The sequence below is a fragment of the Panthera onca genome, chromosome E1 (genome assembly GCF_046562875.1).
Source record: "Panthera onca isolate mPanOnc1 chromosome E1, mPanOnc1 haplotype 2, whole genome shotgun sequence".
Lineage (NCBI taxonomy): Eukaryota > Metazoa > Chordata > Mammalia > Carnivora > Felidae > Panthera > Panthera onca.
In genome coordinates, this window is record NC_138352.1 from 9,783,395 (window position 1) to 9,801,514 (window position 18,120).

At 47.0% G+C, this 18,120-nt stretch overlaps 1 protein-coding gene and 1 long non-coding RNA gene across 5 annotated transcripts in view; one reads left to right on the top strand and one right to left on the bottom strand.

Moving 5' to 3' along the window:
* LOC132687366 (uncharacterized) overlaps window positions 1–15,650 on the top strand; it is a 22,747-nt gene extending 7,097 nt beyond the window's left edge. Inside the window, exons 3-5 of one of the 3 annotated variants that reach the window (XR_014136031.1) lie at window positions 4,095–4,322; window positions 10,689–10,853; window positions 13,923–15,650. This is a non-coding gene — a long non-coding RNA (uncharacterized LOC132687366). Of the gene's footprint in view, window positions 1–4,094; window positions 4,323–10,688; window positions 12,505–13,922 lie in introns of those variants that run through there. The other 2 variants (XR_014136030.1, XR_014136029.1) reach the window with 2 other exon arrangements.
* Window positions 5,866–18,120, bottom strand: part of LOC132687364 (CMRF35-like molecule 6) — a 41,685-nt gene continuing 29,430 nt past the window's right edge. The window contains exons 1-4 of one of the 2 annotated variants that reach the window (XM_060645486.3): window positions 10,726–10,838; window positions 9,142–9,474; window positions 7,546–7,642; window positions 5,866–6,260 (exon numbers count right to left, since the gene is read on the bottom strand). In XM_060645486.3, coding sequence (XP_060501469.1) covers window positions 6,149–6,260; window positions 7,546–7,642; window positions 9,142–9,474; window positions 10,726–10,765 — 582 coding nt within the window. In that variant the 5' untranslated portion in view covers window positions 10,766–10,838 and the 3' untranslated portion in view covers window positions 5,866–6,148. Of the gene's footprint in view, window positions 6,261–7,545; window positions 7,643–9,141; window positions 9,475–10,725; window positions 10,839–18,120 lie in introns of those variants that run through there. The other variant, XM_060645482.3, reaches the window with a different exon arrangement.

Below are 18,120 nucleotides of genomic sequence, written 5' to 3' on the forward strand. Positions count from 1 at the left end.
GGGGAAAGCCAGTAGAGGAAGCAGCAAACTGACCAAGAGCTTAGTGACCAAGAAGTAGGGAGATCACTTTCCCAAAAGGAAGCACAGCCTCTTCCCCACCTCCATCACCCCAATGTCTTACCAATGCTTTGCAGTTGGGGGCCACAGGCTGCACAATCCACAGCATGGCTTCTATGACATGGGAACTACCATCCAGTGTCTACCCACTGCCCAGAGCCACTCTGCCAGGGGACGGCAGGAGGCCCTTAGGGCTGGGGCCTGCCCATCTCCACCAAAAACTGAAACACATGCATTTGGGGAATGTCCCCAGCTGCCATAGGGGAAGAGGCTTAGTTTCCAGAAGACAAGACTCCCCTTATTACTATCTGCTCCACCACTAGGGAGGAGGTAGAAAGCTGGGGCAGTCCAAAGAGGAGCACAGACAACATCATTAGGGAAATGCTAGCCATCAAGGAATGCAAATCAAAACCACGGCGAGACACTGCTTTATACCCACTAGAGTGGCTAGCATCAAAAAGTCTGAGAGTGAGTCTTGACAAGGATGTCGAGAAGTCAGAACACCCATATACCTGTTCATGGGAATGGAAAGTGGTGGAAAACAGTCTACAAATTCCTCAAAGGATTCGAAGGAAGTGAAAGGACCGGGGCAGGGAGCTGGAGCCACACAAGAGAGCTGCCTCCCAAAGACAGGTGTCTGGACCTCTCCTCCACTTTCAGCAATTGTACAGTAATAAGTTATTACCATAGAAATAGTGTCTCCAAAGTGGAGAGGCATGGTGTCCTCAAACCAGTCTCGAATCCAGACACCAGAGTGTAGACAATGCAGACGTTGCTGGTGGTTTTGAAAGAAAATGAGGAAACTTTTGAAGTCTGATTCATTGGCTTCCTTGCTGTCAAATTTTCACCAAATTTTCCAGGTTCTGGGGTAAACATACACTTAACCTGACAGGTTGCTGTGCAAAATGACTGCACTGGGCTATTGAGTCTCATCCTTGCAGCCAGGGTCTACCACCAGAAACTGTTTCACTAAGCAGAGCAAAGTTTTCACAAACTGGGTGATGGGACTTCCCCCTTTGATTCTGGCCAGCAAATCCCAGACTTTAGCCTCTACTACAAAGCTGTAATCATCAAGACAGCATGGTATTGGCGCAAAAACAGACACATAGACCAATGGAATAGAATAGAGACTCCAGAATTGGCCCCACAAATGTATGGCCAACTAATCTTTGACCAAGCAGGAAAGAATATCCCATGGAAAAAAGACAGTCTTTTTAACAAATGGTGCAGGGAGAACTAGACAGCAACATGCAGAAGATTCTGGCCAGCAGTTTGGCATGGATTTGTTCAGTCCGGTAAAAAAAAAAAAAAAAAAAAAAATAGTAATTCCTCAAATCTTACTGAAATCCCTCTGTCTAGACTCTCCAGTGCAGCTCAAGACCAATTCAGGATCCTTTGTTTGGATCCTCAAGGGCAACAACTGGGGCTGCCTACGGGACCTTCTGGTGCGTGATCAACAGTCACTTGCTGCCTGCACATGTCCCAGTGGATCCTGGATGCCTGGTGGCTGCACACCCAAGTCGTTGCTAATTCTGCCTTACAGTGGCTCATTCACCTGACCACTCACATTACTGCTGCCCCAGTCACCCTCCCCGGCCCCAAGATAGGTTGTGCCACTCCATTGGGCCTCTTGAGAATTGGGGTCTACTCCTGTGAGGCCCTGCACACCCAAACACCAGGCCTCTGGCTTGTCCTTACTTTGTTTATCATGGGAAGCTTGGCTGTTGTCCCCCTTAACCACTGGCCTCCCACTGCTGAGGAGAGTACACCTCTCCCTCCCTGGCACCTCTGTAGCCCCCAGTTTCTTCATAAGGATGGTGGTATCCACCTCCTAAGGACTGTTGTTAGGAATAAATGAGATCAATGATGTCAAGTGCTAGGCACAGACCCTGGTGTCATGTTAGCAACTGCTATCACAAGTGCACACACACACACCTGTGGGCTGACAAAATGCCCCACCCCAGCCTGTGCCGTGCAGTGGTAGCCATGGTCTCGATATCTTCCTGCCCATCTGCTTAGGTGGTGTGATCTCATGGGACCTGTGTGTGCCTGAACTTCCTTCATCGTTTTCTCCACCTCCTCCTCCCAGGGAAGATTCAGTAAGTGACAAGTCCCAGCCCCAGTCACCTGAAGGCAGAGAGGGGGCCGAGCTACAAATAGACCGGTGGTCCTGTCTCCCTAGCCCCAGAACACCCAGATCCTTCTCGTCTGACTTCTGGCCTAAGAGTTCCAGCCCTGGATACTGTCACTTCCTGTCCATATTTTGTTATCTGCTTCCTTCCTCTGCTACTTCTTCATTTTAAGCTGTAAAGTTATCAGGAAAGGGGAAGGACCTGCTGAAATAGAGAGTGACCCAAAACCACAGCCACAAGGGGAGTTTGATGGCACCATGTTCCCTCACCTGCTGAGGCCCCACGTTCCCTCACCTGCTGAGGCCCCACCCAGACACGGCAGAGCGCACCCATCCCTGGGAGGCCAGTTACCCCTCCATCTCAGGCTGTCCTCTGCTTTCAACCCTATAGCTTTTCCACAACTCTAGCCCTGCCCTGTGGGAAATGCCTGTCCACTGTGGTCACACACAGGTCCTCTTGGGGGATGGTTTCTGGTCCAGCTATAACCAAGGTTTACATTCCTCCACAGTTCAAATCTTAACCTAGATGCCCTTTTTGGTGTCACAAAGAGGAGGGGGGATGTATACCAGTCTTAAAGTTCTAGAGGTTGGAAGTCTGAAATTAGTTTTGCAGGATCAAAGTCACAATGTCAGCAGAGCTTCATTCCTTCTGGAAGCTCCAGGGCAGAATCCACTTCCTTGACTTCTTCCACCTGCATGTGGCTCATGGCCCCACATCACTCCACCCTTGGCTCCCATTATCATATCTCTTTCTGTGACTCTGACCCTCCAGCTTCTGTTTCATAGGAACCCTTACAATAATATGGGCCCACTGGATAATCCAGGATAATCTCTCCATCTCAGGATCTTTAACTTAATCACATCTGTAAAGTATTTTTTTTGCCATAAAAAGTAAAATACTCACAAGTTCTTTTGGGGGTTACAATGGGGACATCTTTGGGGGTGCCACTGTTCTGCCAAATAATGGAGTTAAGGGAGGGATGAAGAGAGCCCGTTCCCTTCCTTTCATAATAACAAGCTCCTCTTTTACCCCCGAAACACCTTTTCATTCTGCACAAGGGGTCCCATGATCTCCCACTAGTTTGGTGATTCACTGGAAGGACTCAAACAACTTAACAAGTTATGGTCATGGCAAAGGCTTCTTAAAGCAAAAGATACAGTAAAGGAGTATCAGGAATCTTATCCATGAGCAAACACTAGAGGTGGGGTTGGAGGCTTCTCTGCAAGGGCCATGGGAATGGGCACTTCTCTCTGGCTGCCAACTAAAGGTATGTGGGAGATGTATCCACCCAGGGAAGCCCACTTCAGTTTGGAGGCAAGAGTTCTTAAAGAGAGTTGATAAAGTACCTACAATCCAGGCACCAGCATCTTCATGATGACATGGAACAATGTTGACCACCCGCTCCATCCTGACCCACTGTCTCGGGTTTACAGAATAATTTCACTCATTGGTGACAATGTGAGCATTCCAGGAGTTAAGTCATTAAACCTAAACTTAACCCTAACCCTAACTCTAACCTGGCCAAGTGTCACTGACATGGCCCTGGGCATTCCTAGAGATAAGTAAGAGCTGAATGAAAGAGACACACTGCATTAAACCTTTCTTTGCACACTCCTCAAATGGAGCATGTGCATTGACCTGTCTCTGCCTCCTGCCCTGATGGGGTAATCCTGGATTCACCAGTGACTTCCCATCACTGCAACCAACATTTCTGTGCATGTTCTGTGTGTCAACACTGTGCTAGAGCCTGAGAAGGCAGAAAGATAAACCTTCATTCCTGGTCCTACTCTTAGGCAACTCATGGGATCAAAGTTACCTACTGCTGCATAACAAATTACCCCAAAACTTAGCTTAAAACAATAATATATACTATTACACAGAAATTGTGCATGACTTTGTTTACAGGGTTTGCAGAAGGCTGCAGTGTTGAATGGGACCGCATTCTCATCTGAAGGCTCAACTGAGGATGGGTCAGTTGCTAAGTTCATTCATGTAGTTGCTGGCAGGATTCAGTTGCTCACAGACCATGGAACTCAAGGCTTTTATGGATATTGGTGAGAAGCCCCCTCAGTTCCTTGCCATATGGTCCTCCCAACATGCTCGCAACATGGCATCTGGCTTCCATCATAGCAAGTAAGTGAAAGCCAGTGAGACAGAAACCAGAGACTTTTTTTTTTAGAGAGAGAGAGTGTGTGCGTGAGAGTGAGTAGGGGAGGTGCAGAGGGAGAGGGAGAGAGAGAATCACAAGCAGGCTCCACACCCAGCACAGAGCCTGATGCAGGGTTCAACCTCACAATAGCGAGATCATGACCTGAGCAGAAATCACGAGTCAGATGCCTAGCTGACTGAGCCATCCAGGCACCCCCGAGTCTTTTGGTAACCAAATAGCAGAGTGCCATCCTGTTAATTTGCCATATCCTATTCATTAGAAGCAAGTGGGTTCATCCCACACTCATTTCCCCTTAGCTCTCACTAGGCCTCTTTGTAAGACCCTCGGTACAGAGAAAGCTGCTTACTTAGGGTGCTAGGAGTTAAAGGGCCTATTGTCTTGCTAATTAACTCATGAAAAAGTGTGAGGATATATTTATTCAACTAGAAGTGAGGCAGTAACCAACTGATAGCCTGTTGTCACACCTATCTAGAAGGACAGTGTCAGGGTGCCTGCCACATTCCTCATCCTGCAGGAAAGAAGTCAAGACACCTGCAGTCAGATGACCAAAGGTTTCACCTGGGAGGTCACCTGTTCAGTACTTTTTTTTAATTTTTTTTAACGTTTATTTTATTTTTGAAACAGAGAGAGACAGAGCATGAACGGGGGAGGGTCAGAGAGAGAGGGAGACACAGAATCTGAAACAGGCTCCAGGCTCTGAGCTGTCAGCACAGAGCCCGACACGGGGCTTGAACTCACGGACCGCGAGATCATGACCTGAACCGAAGTCGGACGCTCAACCGACTGAGCCACCCAGGCGCCCCACCTGTTCAGTATTTTTAGCAACACCTTGGATGAAGGCATAGAAGGCATGTGGGATTCTTCTGTAAATCACACAAATCCAGGGGAGAGGAGTATCAAAAAGAATAGCAGATAAGATGTGATTTCTGTACCCTGGGCATAAGGGCTGAACCTTAAGGAAAGAGAAAGGAACTCCTCCTCAGGACAGAGGCCACTGAGGATGGAGGACAGAGGGACAAAGAGAGAGAAGGAGTGGGGAGGGGTTCAGGCTAGAGCCGGGTCAGGCCCCCTCGTGCCTGGACACTCACTGCCCCAAAGCAGCTCTGTTTGCAGCTTGTCACAAGAAAATCTTCTTCCTAGAACCTGCTGCACATAGGGATGGTGCTTTCAGCTGCCATTTAAAGCAAGACCCACATTCTTCATCCCCTTCTCCCCTTTGCTGAATGCATATTTGGCACAGACAGATGTGGGTGAGACCTCTGGGGGCTAACCACCTGCCCACATTGTGCCCAGAGTCAAGCAGAAGTCGCAGGAGGCCTGGCTTGCTCCTCCCAGGTCCCTTAACTGCTTACCCTCCTCCCTGTGCCCTGGACCCAAACCAGCAATTGCCATGGCAGCTCCATGTGGAAGCTCCTACACGGCCAATGTCCTCCATGTATTATATCAGTTATATACAAATCCAAGAAACAGAGGATGAGAGCCATCGAAAACCTCTACTGGGTCATGTTGTAAACACTGAAGTTTGAACACACATCCATCTCAGTCCACAGCCCATGTCCTCACATGGAGTCCTGGTGTCTGCTGTCAGACCAGCCCAGGAAAGTATCCGGCAAAGATGACTCAATGCCCAGGCACAAAAGTCTCTGCTGGGGCTGATTCATTTCTGGCTTCACATCCCAGGGATGGGTCCAGGCTGAGTTTGGAGCAGAGAGGCCAGGAACTGTGTCACCAGACAGGGAGTCACTGGGGAGTGAGCTGCAGTTACACTGGGCTGGGCAGACCATCGTCCTCAGAGGTGACGCTGAAGCCAGGCCAACCAAATGGCAGCATAACTGAAGCTCAGGAAGAGGCTGACTTTCAGCAAGACCAGGAATAGGAAGCTGGCAAAGAACAGGAAGGGCCTGGTGGAGGAAATAGGGTCAGAAGAAAGTGACTACAGTGCATTAGTGAGAGGCCACTTTGCACCCCACCTTTGGACTCTGAACCCAGCACACAAGTCATGGACCATCATCAGCGCCCCCCCTGCCACGCTGGTTCTGATAAGATGTTCCCCAGGACAGAGAGACAGAAGAGAGAAAAGGGAGAATGGCTTACTATGTGGGGAGCCCTGGCTCCATGCTTCACCCTATTCCCTTAATGTATTCTTCACAGGGACTCTGTAAGGCTGTTCTGTTATCATGTCTGTGGCAGGTTGTATTTTCCAAAAATGGTCACAGCAATATTTCTAGTCCCACATGCTCTTCCAGAAGCCTGACTCTTCTCTATCAAGAGGTGGAATCTATTTCTCATCCCTTTGAAGCTGGATGGACTGGTGATTGCTTTGACTACAGAACATAGAAGCAATGTATGATTTCTGAGAATAGGTCAGGAGAAGGAGACAGGGCCCACCTGGCTGTCTTGGAACACTTGCTCATGGACCCAGCCACCATATTGTAAGGAAGCCCAGACCACATGCAGAGGCCACATATGGGATTCCAGCTGAGGTTCCAGACATCCTGGGGCAGAGACAAATTTCCGTGTTGTATCCTGTCCAAATGTTTGACTCACAGAATCCATGAACATCATAAATGATTATATTTTTTTACTAGTTTTTGGCATAAAACAACCACAAATAACAAGAACAACCATAGTCACTAGAATCGCCCTCATTTTGTTTTTTTCATGTTTATTTGGTTATTTTAAGAGAGAGAGAGAGAGAGCAGGGAAGGGGCGGAGAGAGAAGGAGAGAGAGAATCCCAAGCAAGTTCCACACTGTCAGCGCAGAGCCTGACAAGGGGCTCGATCTCATGAATTGTGAGATCATGACCTGAGCCGAAGTCAAAAGTCAGACACTTAACCGACTAAGCCACCCAGGTGCCCCAAATCATCCTCATTTTACAGATGGGGCAACTGAGACATGCAGAGGTTAAGCGACTTGCCCAGTGTCATCACCCTGTTAATAAAAAGTAGAGCTTCAATGGGAACCCAAACACTGGCTACTAACACCCTCACACTTAGAGACGGGGAAGGAGACAGAGCAGAGAACCAAAGCAGAGGCCAGGTACAGGGGCCCTGGCCCTCCTTGGGACCTGCAGCAAGTACTAAGGTGTCACACCAAAGCCAGGGGAACCCCAAGCTTGCATCCCCACCAGGAAACTATAAAGCCAGGATAGTGGGACCCTCCTGCAGGGACATGGCTTTTCTTACCAGGCAGGAAGGCCAGGGCTGGCCATGTGACTGGTCAGAGCTGGGGTTCCCATGCTGGCCAATGCCTCAGTGGTCATCATTGATACTGTCGCTGAGCCTACAGAGCAAGTCACAAGTCACTCTCTGCCCCAACCTCCCAATGGCTCAAAGTCTTCAGTCATCATAACACTGCACGTCTCCCCATCTTCAAGGGACGCTGTGGTTACACAGAGAGGAGAAGTGTCCTGGGGGAGGTGCCAAGACCAGGCAGGAGAACCCCATATTACTTCTCGGGGGGGGGGGTACCCAGCCCCATCTGACACCAAGACATCCCAGGCACAGGCAGGGGATGCTGGAAGGAGGGGTCTTTCAGGGACCTCAGCCAGCCCTCCAAGAAACCCCACAAGAGGCCTTCCGGTGAAGCTCCAGCACATTCTCATCACTGTGGGGACTCTGAAAACTCCAGAGGGCAGGACCCAGACCCTCCCTCTTTCCCTCACCCCCACACACAGAGCAGGTATATGGCATAAAATAAAAGCATGGAAAAAATGCTGGTGTAGATTTTCATGTGCCCCCTTCTGAGTGGGGACCCGAGTGAGGGAGCTGTAACTACATAGTTGTGTTCATGCTGGGCTAAGAAGAAGCAGGACACCAGGGCTGGGGTCCCCAGCAGAGCCATAGGGCAGGGGGGCCATGACCCAGCTCACGTGCTACCTCCTTGGGAGGGAGCCCTCCTGGGGGCCTTGTACCCAAGGTAGCCCCTCCCCACTCAAACACCATTTAATCCCTATCTCACTAGCCCCCCCCACACACTTACATTGTACCTGTCACCATCTGTATAGTGAGTGGCTGCATGTCCGTAAAGGATGGGCTTCCCCTGCCCCACCACTGTTCCCAAGCTCCCCTGTTCTCTGTTCCTGTCCTTCCTCATCTCCACTCCAAGGTCAACATCTACAACTCCCTGCAAGCCCACCGGGCTGTGAAGACTGAATCTGTCTGCTTTCCCCGTCTCCCCCCGACATCACCAGACTAGGTCCATAATAGGAAGACAATAATGTTTCAATAACTGAGGGAGAGAAACAAGGGGACCCCCTAAAGCCCATAAATAAAGCCACTTTTCCCTGCCAGAACCTGGAGATGTGAGTGTTGCAACTTTGGTTTGGCCTGGATGATAGTACCAATGGCTACCATCTTGTAAGTCCTAACTAACTACCAGCCACTGTGATCAGCGCTTCACCCCTACCAACTCATTCAATGCTCTCAATCACTGTACAGCAACACTATTGTTCTCCAGTTTTACTAATGGGGAAACTGAGGCACAAACCAGTTAAGTAACTTGCCCAAGTCACACAGCCCACAAGTGGCACAGCTGAGACTTGAACACAGCTTTCTGACTCCAGGGCTCAAGATGCAACCCGACTTATTTCACCAGTCACACTTACATGTAGGCACGGACACAGGCTTTTACAGATGCCTGTGCCTACACGCAGGTGCATTCCTGTCCCCCTGGGTAGCCAGACATGGGCCTTGGCTGGAGCCTCCTTTCGCTCCTCAGCAAGAGAGACTGGGCACCCATGACCTCAACCTATGCAGGCAAAGGGTGTGGGAAGGGATTACCTGGAAAAATAGTCACAGCCACCGGGGACTGGGGGACACTTGTGGCCCTGTCCACCCCGCACCAGTAAGTGTCTGCATCTCCTTCCTCCAGGTCCTCCGTGATCACATGGAAAAGGTGCTCTCTGGGGTTGTCTCGAAGGGTTACTCGGCCACGCCTCACCTCTTGCCCTGCCATCTGTTCTGTTTCAATGACTCGGACACAGTCTGTCCAGTTGGGCCCTCGGCACCAGAACTTCCTGTGACCCTCCTCTCCCACATTGTACCGGCACTCCATCACCAATGTTCCTCCCATTGTGCCTTTTAAGATCCTGGGAATGCTCAGAGTGAAATAGCCTGAAAAACACAAACCCCCACACCTTATCCAGTGCATCCTGTAGCTCCTGGCCCCTGTTCACCAACTTGCAGTGACCTTCAATGAACAGAGACACCATTCCCCATCCCTGGGTGCCCCCCACATCCTCCCATGCTCACCCCTCTACAGGAAACATGCCTAGTTGCACAAACACATGCCTACATGGGCAGCTGTGTTCCCCTCAGATCTGTGAGCAAGATGAATTTTCTCCTGCTTTTCTAGCAGACCAGAAAAAATCTTTCCTCTATGGCAAATCAACTTCCCTCCACATAACACACATACTCATCTCTCAAATCCTCCTTCCACACTCACCTCTCCCCTCCCCCAGCCCCCACCAAGCCATTTTGACCTTCTTGAGTCTCTGGAGGTGATATTAGTCTGAATCATTTCTCTTGGGTGATTTTTCACTCTGTTATAGGCCCAACCTGGCTCTCCTCCTTTAAGAGGGGGAGTGAGAGAAAGTTGAGCAAGGATCCAGCACTGTCCTCATTATAATAGCAAGTATTGATTCAGAGTTTAGGAAGGAGCAGGCACTGTTCCATGCTCTTTACATGTGTTAATGGGTTAATGGGTTTAATCCTTGAAGCCACCTCTGGCAGGACTCATCTCTGACTATCCCATGTCATGTCCGGGCTTCAATAATCCTCATGTTAACACAGCATTACAAAGAGTGGGATTTGGAATCTGAACACAGAGGACAGAAGGGAGAGAGAGGGAGTTTCTCTCAAGTTACAGGACTAAAGCTGGAACACTCTGCTTCTGAGTGAGGACCCCACAGTGGGTAATCTGGTGTTCCCCAGGTTGTGGGGGTATGAGGGGTACAGGATGCTTCCCCTCTACCCCAGGAGTTAAGTGGGAGCAGAGACACAGAGGAAAGTCAATAAGAGCTGGGAGAGTCTGAAGCCATGTGCTGACTAGCCTTAAGTCAACCCCTTTCTCTCCCTGACAAGGGCAACACATGATTCTACACAAAGAAGAACCACTGGCAAATAGGGGTCATGCCCCAAGTCAGGAAAAGTCAAGTGGGTGATTACCCAGAGGATAATATTTCCCTTCTCCATTCTCAAGGGAGGATAGGTGGGAGAATCAAATAAGTAGAACAAAACTTTGAATCTTCCAGGAAGATTTTCCCAGCCTTCCACACCTCCTATATGGATCTGTCTCTGTAGATTCTCTTCCTCCTCGTCATCTCCAGCTCCACGGGACATGCCCCTGCCTCAAGGCGCACTCACCCGGAAGGCAGAGGAGCAGGAAGGCACTGGAAAGACACATCTTCTGGCCTCAGTGGATCGCTACTCCACCGTATCTACAGGAGGAAAGGTGCACTGGACCCCACAGTCCTCCAGAAACTCAGTGCCAAGTACTTGCTTCTCTTTGTTTGTTCCGCCTTCCACTCCTACCCTTGCGATCACATCTCTTTTTAATTTCTCAAAATGAAAAATAAGGAAGATCCCTGGAAAAATCTGTGTGTGTGTGTGTGTGTGTGTGTGTGTGCACAGATGAGGAGAAAAGTTGTTTAAAAATATTATGTACTTGGGGTATTTGATAACTAAGCTAGAAATACAAAAATGTGGTTGCTGGAAAGGAACTTCATCTACCTCTCCGGTGCTCTTAAAAGTTTTCGCCTGAGGGCACCTGGGTGGCTCAGTCAGTTGAGCATCAGACTCAATACTGGCTCAGATTGTGATCTCATGATTCATGAGATTGAGTCTCGTCTGTACTGCAGTCCCCTCTGCACTGACAGTGTTGAGCCTGCTTTGGATTCTTTCTCTCCCTCTCTCTGGCCCTCCCCCATTTGCACGTGCGCACTCTCTCTTTCTCTCAAAATAAATAAATATTTTAAAAAAGTTTTCACCTAAAACCCACAATAAGAAATAAGTGTTACATTTCAGCCCAGAATTACCACCCATATTTATGTCTGAAACAAAAGTCTCAAAAAATAATACTGTGCACTAAGATGTTTTCTATTCTATTCCAATTTTTAAAGGTTTATTTATTTTGAGAAAGAGAGTGTGGAGGAGGTGTTCAATTCTATGCACTGTGAAATCGTGACCTGAGCCGAAATCAAGAGTTGGATGCTTAACCTGCTGGGCCACCCAGGTGCCCCTGATGTTTTAACCTAGTAATTCATCATAGCCTACTGACTGATGTAGGCCAATCCTTTCAAGTTAGGGTTGAAGAAACCAAAGCCCAAAAGTTAAGGGATTTGAACAAGGCCAGCCTGTGTGATCAGATGTAAAGCCAACCCAGAACCCAGAACCCTACAACTCTGATCAGGTGCTCTTTCTCTCACCTTGTGTTACCTCAGTGATGCAAAGCACATACTGAGTTTGTTGAAGGAACGACCACTTCATTCAGCTGGACTCTTGACTTACCCCTTACCCCTGGCTGAACTGAATCACTCATTCCTACAAGCTCCTCCCTCCCCTGCCAGTCAACTCAAGGTAGATCTTAGTGTTGTCCAAAGTAAGTGCTGCTACCTCACCGACTCCCTGGAGTTCAGGAAAACTCTCAGCTCAGTTAGAGCAAGTGAGAGTGACAGGGAACCTCCCTTAGAATGCAAAATTATCATTACTCACAAAGACGGAAGAGGCAGCAAGCAGGCTGCCTTACCTCCTTTCTTCCTCACTTCTTCTCCCTTCCCTCCCTCCACTCTGCTCTTCCTCTCTCTCAGGCTTCAGCAGGTGGTTCTGTCTTCATCCTTCTCAAGTCTACATTCTGCCTTCTAAACAAGGCCCCAGGGCTGTTGGCCCCATTGCTGTACCTCACCCTTGAGTCACCAACTTCCACTGTCAGCTCTGTCCACTCCAGGGACACCCTGAGCATCAACGGAGGGTGGGGTGCTGTGGCAGTGGCATTTTCATCATAGCCCCCACCCACACCTACGCTCAGCTAGGATTACCCAACTAGCACACTTAGGAAGGGCCCCGTGTTCCAGCAAAGCTGCAGCAAAAAAAAAAAAAAAAAGAGAGAGAGAGAGAGAGAGAGAGAGACACACACACACACACACACACACACAAAACCAAAATATTTGCAAATCATATGTCTCAAAGGGATTAATATCTAGAATATAGAGAAAACGCCTACAACTCAACAACAAAAAGCAAACAACCTAATTCAAAACAAAAACAAAAGCAGAAAAACAGAGGACTTGAATAGACATTTCTCCAAAGATATTTAATTGACCAGTAGCACATAAAAAGGTGCTCAACATCACAATCATTAGGGAAATGCAAATCGAAGCCACAAGACACCACCTCACACCCATTAGGATGGCTACTATCTAAAAAAACAGAAAACAAGCATTGATGAGGATGTGGAAAAAGTGGAACCCTGGTGCACTGTTGGTGGAGATGTCAAATGATACAATCACTGTGGAAAACAGTTTGGTGATTCCTCAAAAAATCAAAAATTGAATTACCATATGATTCAGTGATTCCAGTTCTGGGCATATACCCAAAAGAACTGAAAGCAGAGTTTCAAAGAGTAGCATGTCCACAGTAGCATTAGTCACAACAGACAAAATGTGGAAGGAACCCAAGTGTCCATTGACAGATGAATGGATAAACAAAACGTGGCATATATATACAATGGAATTATCCAGCCTTGGAAAGGAAAGAAATGCTATACTATGTTACACATGGATGAACCCCAAAGACATTACACTGCATGAAATAAGCCAGTCACGAAAAGGCAAATACTGTATGATTCCACTTACATGTGGTACTTAGAATAGTCATAATCATAGAGACAGAAAGCAGAATGGTGGGTGCCAGGGGCTGGGACAGGGGGAGGAGAACGGGGAGATAAATTTAATAGAGACAGAGTTCCAGTTTCACAAGATGAAAGAATTCTGGAGGTGGACTGTGGTGAGGGCTGCACAACCATGTGAATATTTTTTTTTAATGTTTATTTTTGAGAGAGAGAGAGCAGGGGAGGGGCAGAGAGAGAGGGAGACACAAAATCTGAAGCAGGCTCCAGGCTCTGAGCTGTCAGCACAGCACCCGACTTGGGGCTCAAAGCCACGAACCGTGAGATCATGACTTGAGCTGAAGTCGGACACTCAACCGACTGAGCCACCCAGGCACCCCATGTGAATATATTTAATGCCACTGAACTGTACACTTAAAATGGTAAAGACGATAGATATTATGTGTATATTTTATCACAACAAACACACACACAAAAGAACTGTACATCAAAAAAAGCAAGAGCTGCGTCTGGAAAGGAGGGCATGGAGGAAGGAGTAGAAAACCATAAGAGTGGAAGGAGGAAAACCGTTGGGATTCCTTGCAACTTCCTAAGCAGATCATGACTATCCCTGGTGTAGCATAGAGAGCACAGCTGGAAGAGATGTGGCAGAATACCCAGTATTTGATGGCTGGGCACTTCACAAATGCAATTGATAATATTTTTCTGTCTTTGGCAGAGGCTGGTACAATTCATTAGGCTACAGACACAGATGGAGAAGCAAGTGTTGGAGAAAAGAGCTGAGGGGAAATCTGAACCCCAAGATGAATCCAGGGAGAACACCACATGAAAACAAAGCAGAGATCAGGAATGCCAAAGATTGCCAACAAACCACCAGAAACCCTCAGAAAGAGCCAACTCTGATGACACCTGGATCTTGGACTTTTGTCCTCCAGTACTGTGAGCCAATAGATTTCTACTGTTTAAGCCACTCAGTTGAAGATACTTCATTACAACAGCCCTAGGAAACTTACATACTTCGAGATATAGAAGGTAATGTCTCTCTGGACTAGAGGAAAGAAGGGGAAATTGGGTTATAGAAAAGAAAGGAAGCAATCCCTATCAAAATAATACCAGCATTCTTCACAGAACTAGAATAAACAATCCTAAAATTTATATAGAACCAGAAAAGACCCCAAATAGCCAAAGCAATCTTGAAAAAGAAAACCAAAGCTGGAGGCATCACAATCCTGGACTTCAAGATGTATTACAAAGCTGTAATCATCAAGACAGTATGGTACTGGCACAAAAGCAGACAGACCAATGGAACAGAATAGAGAACCCAGAAATGGACCCACAAATGTATGGACAACTGATCTTTGACAAAGCAGGAAAGAATATCCAATGGAATAAAGACAGTCTCTTCAGCAAATGGTGCTGGGAAAACTGGACGGCAACATGCAGAAAAATGAACCTGGACCACTTTCTTACACCATCCACAAAAATAAACTCAAAATGGATGAAAGACATAACATAAGACAGGAAGCCATCAAAATCCTAGAGGGGAAATCAGGAAAAAACCTCTTTGACCCCAGCCACAGCAACTTCTTACTCAACATGTCTCCAGAGGCAAGGGAAACAAAAGCAAAAATGAACCATTGGGACCTCATCAAAATAAAAATTTTCTGCACAGCAAAGGAAACAATCAGCAAAACTAAAAGGCAACCAACAGAATGGGAGAAAATATTTGCAAATGACATATCTGATAAATGGTTAGTTTCCAAAATCTATATAGAACTTATCAAACTCAACGCCAAAAAAAAAAAAAAAAATCAAATAAAAAACCCAAATAATCCAGTGAAGAAACAGGCAAAAGACCTGAATAGATACTTCTCCAAAGAAGACATCCAGATGGCGAACCGACACATGAAAAAATGCTCAATGTCATTCATCATCAGGGAAATACAAACCAAAACCACAATGAGATACCACCTTACACCTGCCAGAATGGCTAACAATAACCACTCAGGCAATGATAGCGTTGGCAAGGATGCAGGGAAAGAGGATCTCTTTTGCACTGCTGGTGGGAATGTAAACTGGGTGTAGCCACTCTGGGAAACAGTATGGAAGTTCCTCAAAAAATTAAAAATAGAACTATCCTATGACCCAGCAACTGCACTATTAGGTATTTATCCAAGGGATACAGGTGTGTTACTTCAAAGAGGCACATGCACCCCAATGTTTATAGCAGCACTATCAACAATAGCCAAAGTATGGAAAGAGTCCAAATGTCCATCGACAGATGAATGGATAAAGAAGATATGGTATATATACTATGGAGTATTACTAGGCAATCAAAAAGAATGAAATCTTACCATTTGCAATTATGTGGATTGAACCAGAGAGTATTATGCTAAGCGAAATAAGTCAGTCAGAGAAAGACAAATATCATATGACTTCACTCATATGAGGACTTTAAGATACAAAACAGATGAACATAAGGGAAGGGAAGCAAAAATAATATAAAAACAGGGAGGGGGACAAAACATAAGAGACTCTTAAATATAGAGAACAAACAGAGGGTTACTGGAAGGGTTATAGAAGGGGGGATGGGCTAAATGGAGAAGGGGCACTAAGGAATCTACTCCTAAAATCATTGTTGCACTATATGCTAACTAACTTGGATGTAAATTTATAAATAAATAAATAAATAAATAAATAAATAAATTTTTAAAAAAGAAAGAAAAGAGAGGAAGCATTAGAGAAGCTTATTAAATGAGAGGACAGAAGGCTGAGGAAGCTTATACCTCTCTGAAGGTTTTTTTCCACTCTAAGGAGAAGCAAGGAGCTGAAATGGGAAATAGAGAATGAGAGGAAAGTGTTGGGATAGTGGCTAGAGAAAACGGAGAGGGAGCCGACCAGGAGCATGTCTAAGGATTGCTAAGGGCTGCTGAGAGCCCAGTTAATTGAGACTGAGAGGGTGGTGCTAACTGGCACCATCACTGAATTGCCCCCGGTAGCACTCAGTCACCCCAGAATAAGACAGGGAAATGTACAGGTGCAGTGATAGAGAGTGAACAGTTTGGGATTTGTGAGGCAGAAAGACAAGGTGGGGAAGTAACATGATAAACATTGCATAGATGAACCTTGAGGTCCAGTCTCATTAGGGGAGAAAGTGAAGAAAAGAGAAGGGACATGGTGCACTGGTCTACATAAATATTAGCTGCTGTAACAGTCCTAAAATCTCAGTAGCTCAATGCAATACAGGCTTATTTCTTGCCTACTTTGCACAGTAAAGAAAGTCAGGGAACTCTCCAAGTGGAAGGATCTAGACTCTTTCCAGCATACAATGCCAACACCTTCAATACTGGTCCTGTTTTTATCATGCATTGTGGGGGTGGGTATTGTGTAGATGTCTTATGGGCAGGCCTGGAAGTGGTGAAACTCACTTTCACCCACATCCAGAAGGACCATGAGACAGAGGCTCTGCAGGGGAATGTCATCAGAAACAAAGTAAGCCATGTCTATGCCTAGTCCTTAGAAACATGCATTTCTGCTTCCAGGAAGATAGTCCATTTTTTCCCTATCCCTCCCCCAAAGGACATCTAACCCCTGGATCTGACACATAAAACAAAAATAGGAAGGTTCTGAAAGGTGAAGAAAAAGTAGACTGGCAAGGGACCTTGAGAGTCAAGGAACAACAAATGAATTGGTAAGTTCTCTGGGTTTTCTTTTGGCTTCATATACCCCAAACTTGGAAATACCCCAGACTGGAGAAGACAGCAATCAGGATATATTAACAGGCACAGGGAAAAAAGGGTGAAAGAGCCTCAACAAAAACCATCTCTCTTGCCAAAGAACCAGGAAATGGACAATCTAGCAAAACAGAAGCTTAGAGGGCAACTTTCCTACGTCTGACCAAACCACAGAGAAAATGGCAGCCCCGCCCACCCAGCGCAGCACAGGGCGGGGTGTCCAGGAGCAGCGAGGCACAGAGCCCCTCCCAGACAGGGATCTAAGCAGTGCAGGCCCAGTGGAGAGCCAGAACTTGCAGCTTTACCCAACAGGGCTCAGATAGCCTCCTGGGAGTGCCTTTCAGAGCTGGGTCAGATCAACGTCTATGTATTGCCACAGTGCCCCCGCACACATTCGGCGATGAACTTGTGAGTGCAGGTGGCATCATCTGCAGCCTGCACTGCATGCAGCACTCTGCGGGATTCTGCCTCGTTCACTCCCGTGTCTCTGGTACCTGGCCCCACATCTGCCGCTTAGTGGTGTTTAATGAGCACGAACTGATCAGGAGGAAAGAGAGCAGCCTGGAAAAGGTTTGGGGGACACAAAAGAATGTTCTGCCAATGGGATTAGATTATTTTGCATTAACCAAGTGTTAAAAAAACAAAAGTTCAACTGACTAAATTTGAAGATTTAATAGGCTTTATTATTTATTATTATTATTGGTGGGAGAAAAAAGACCAAAGACTGGACAGGGCTGTGGATTGTCGCCTCCAGGCAGATTCCCTGAGGCATACAGACTCTAACTCTTCTGAAGCTCCCTCAAGGACTTCCTTTAATGTTTTACCACTACAGCTTTGCTCTCATTGGTGTTACTTCCCTCTGAGAGCCGAAAACACCCCCCCAAGACATATGTTAGCAATCATCTGTCAAACATACATCTGAAGGGTCTCGTGACTGATGTTTTACTAGACGGTAGTAAATAATCTTGTCTTAGCAGCTAGCCCTTCAAGGTCCTGGAGACCTTGCTTCTCACATGCACAAATTCCTTAGAGACCTCTGCTATCCCTAACCCCCACTAACTGAAATGCAGTTCTTTCTGCCCACAGGTCCTGAGCCCACGCTATAATAAAAGGGGGACCCGGGTGGCTCAGTCATAGATCATCCAACTTCCACTCAGGTCATGATCTCATGGTTCATGAATT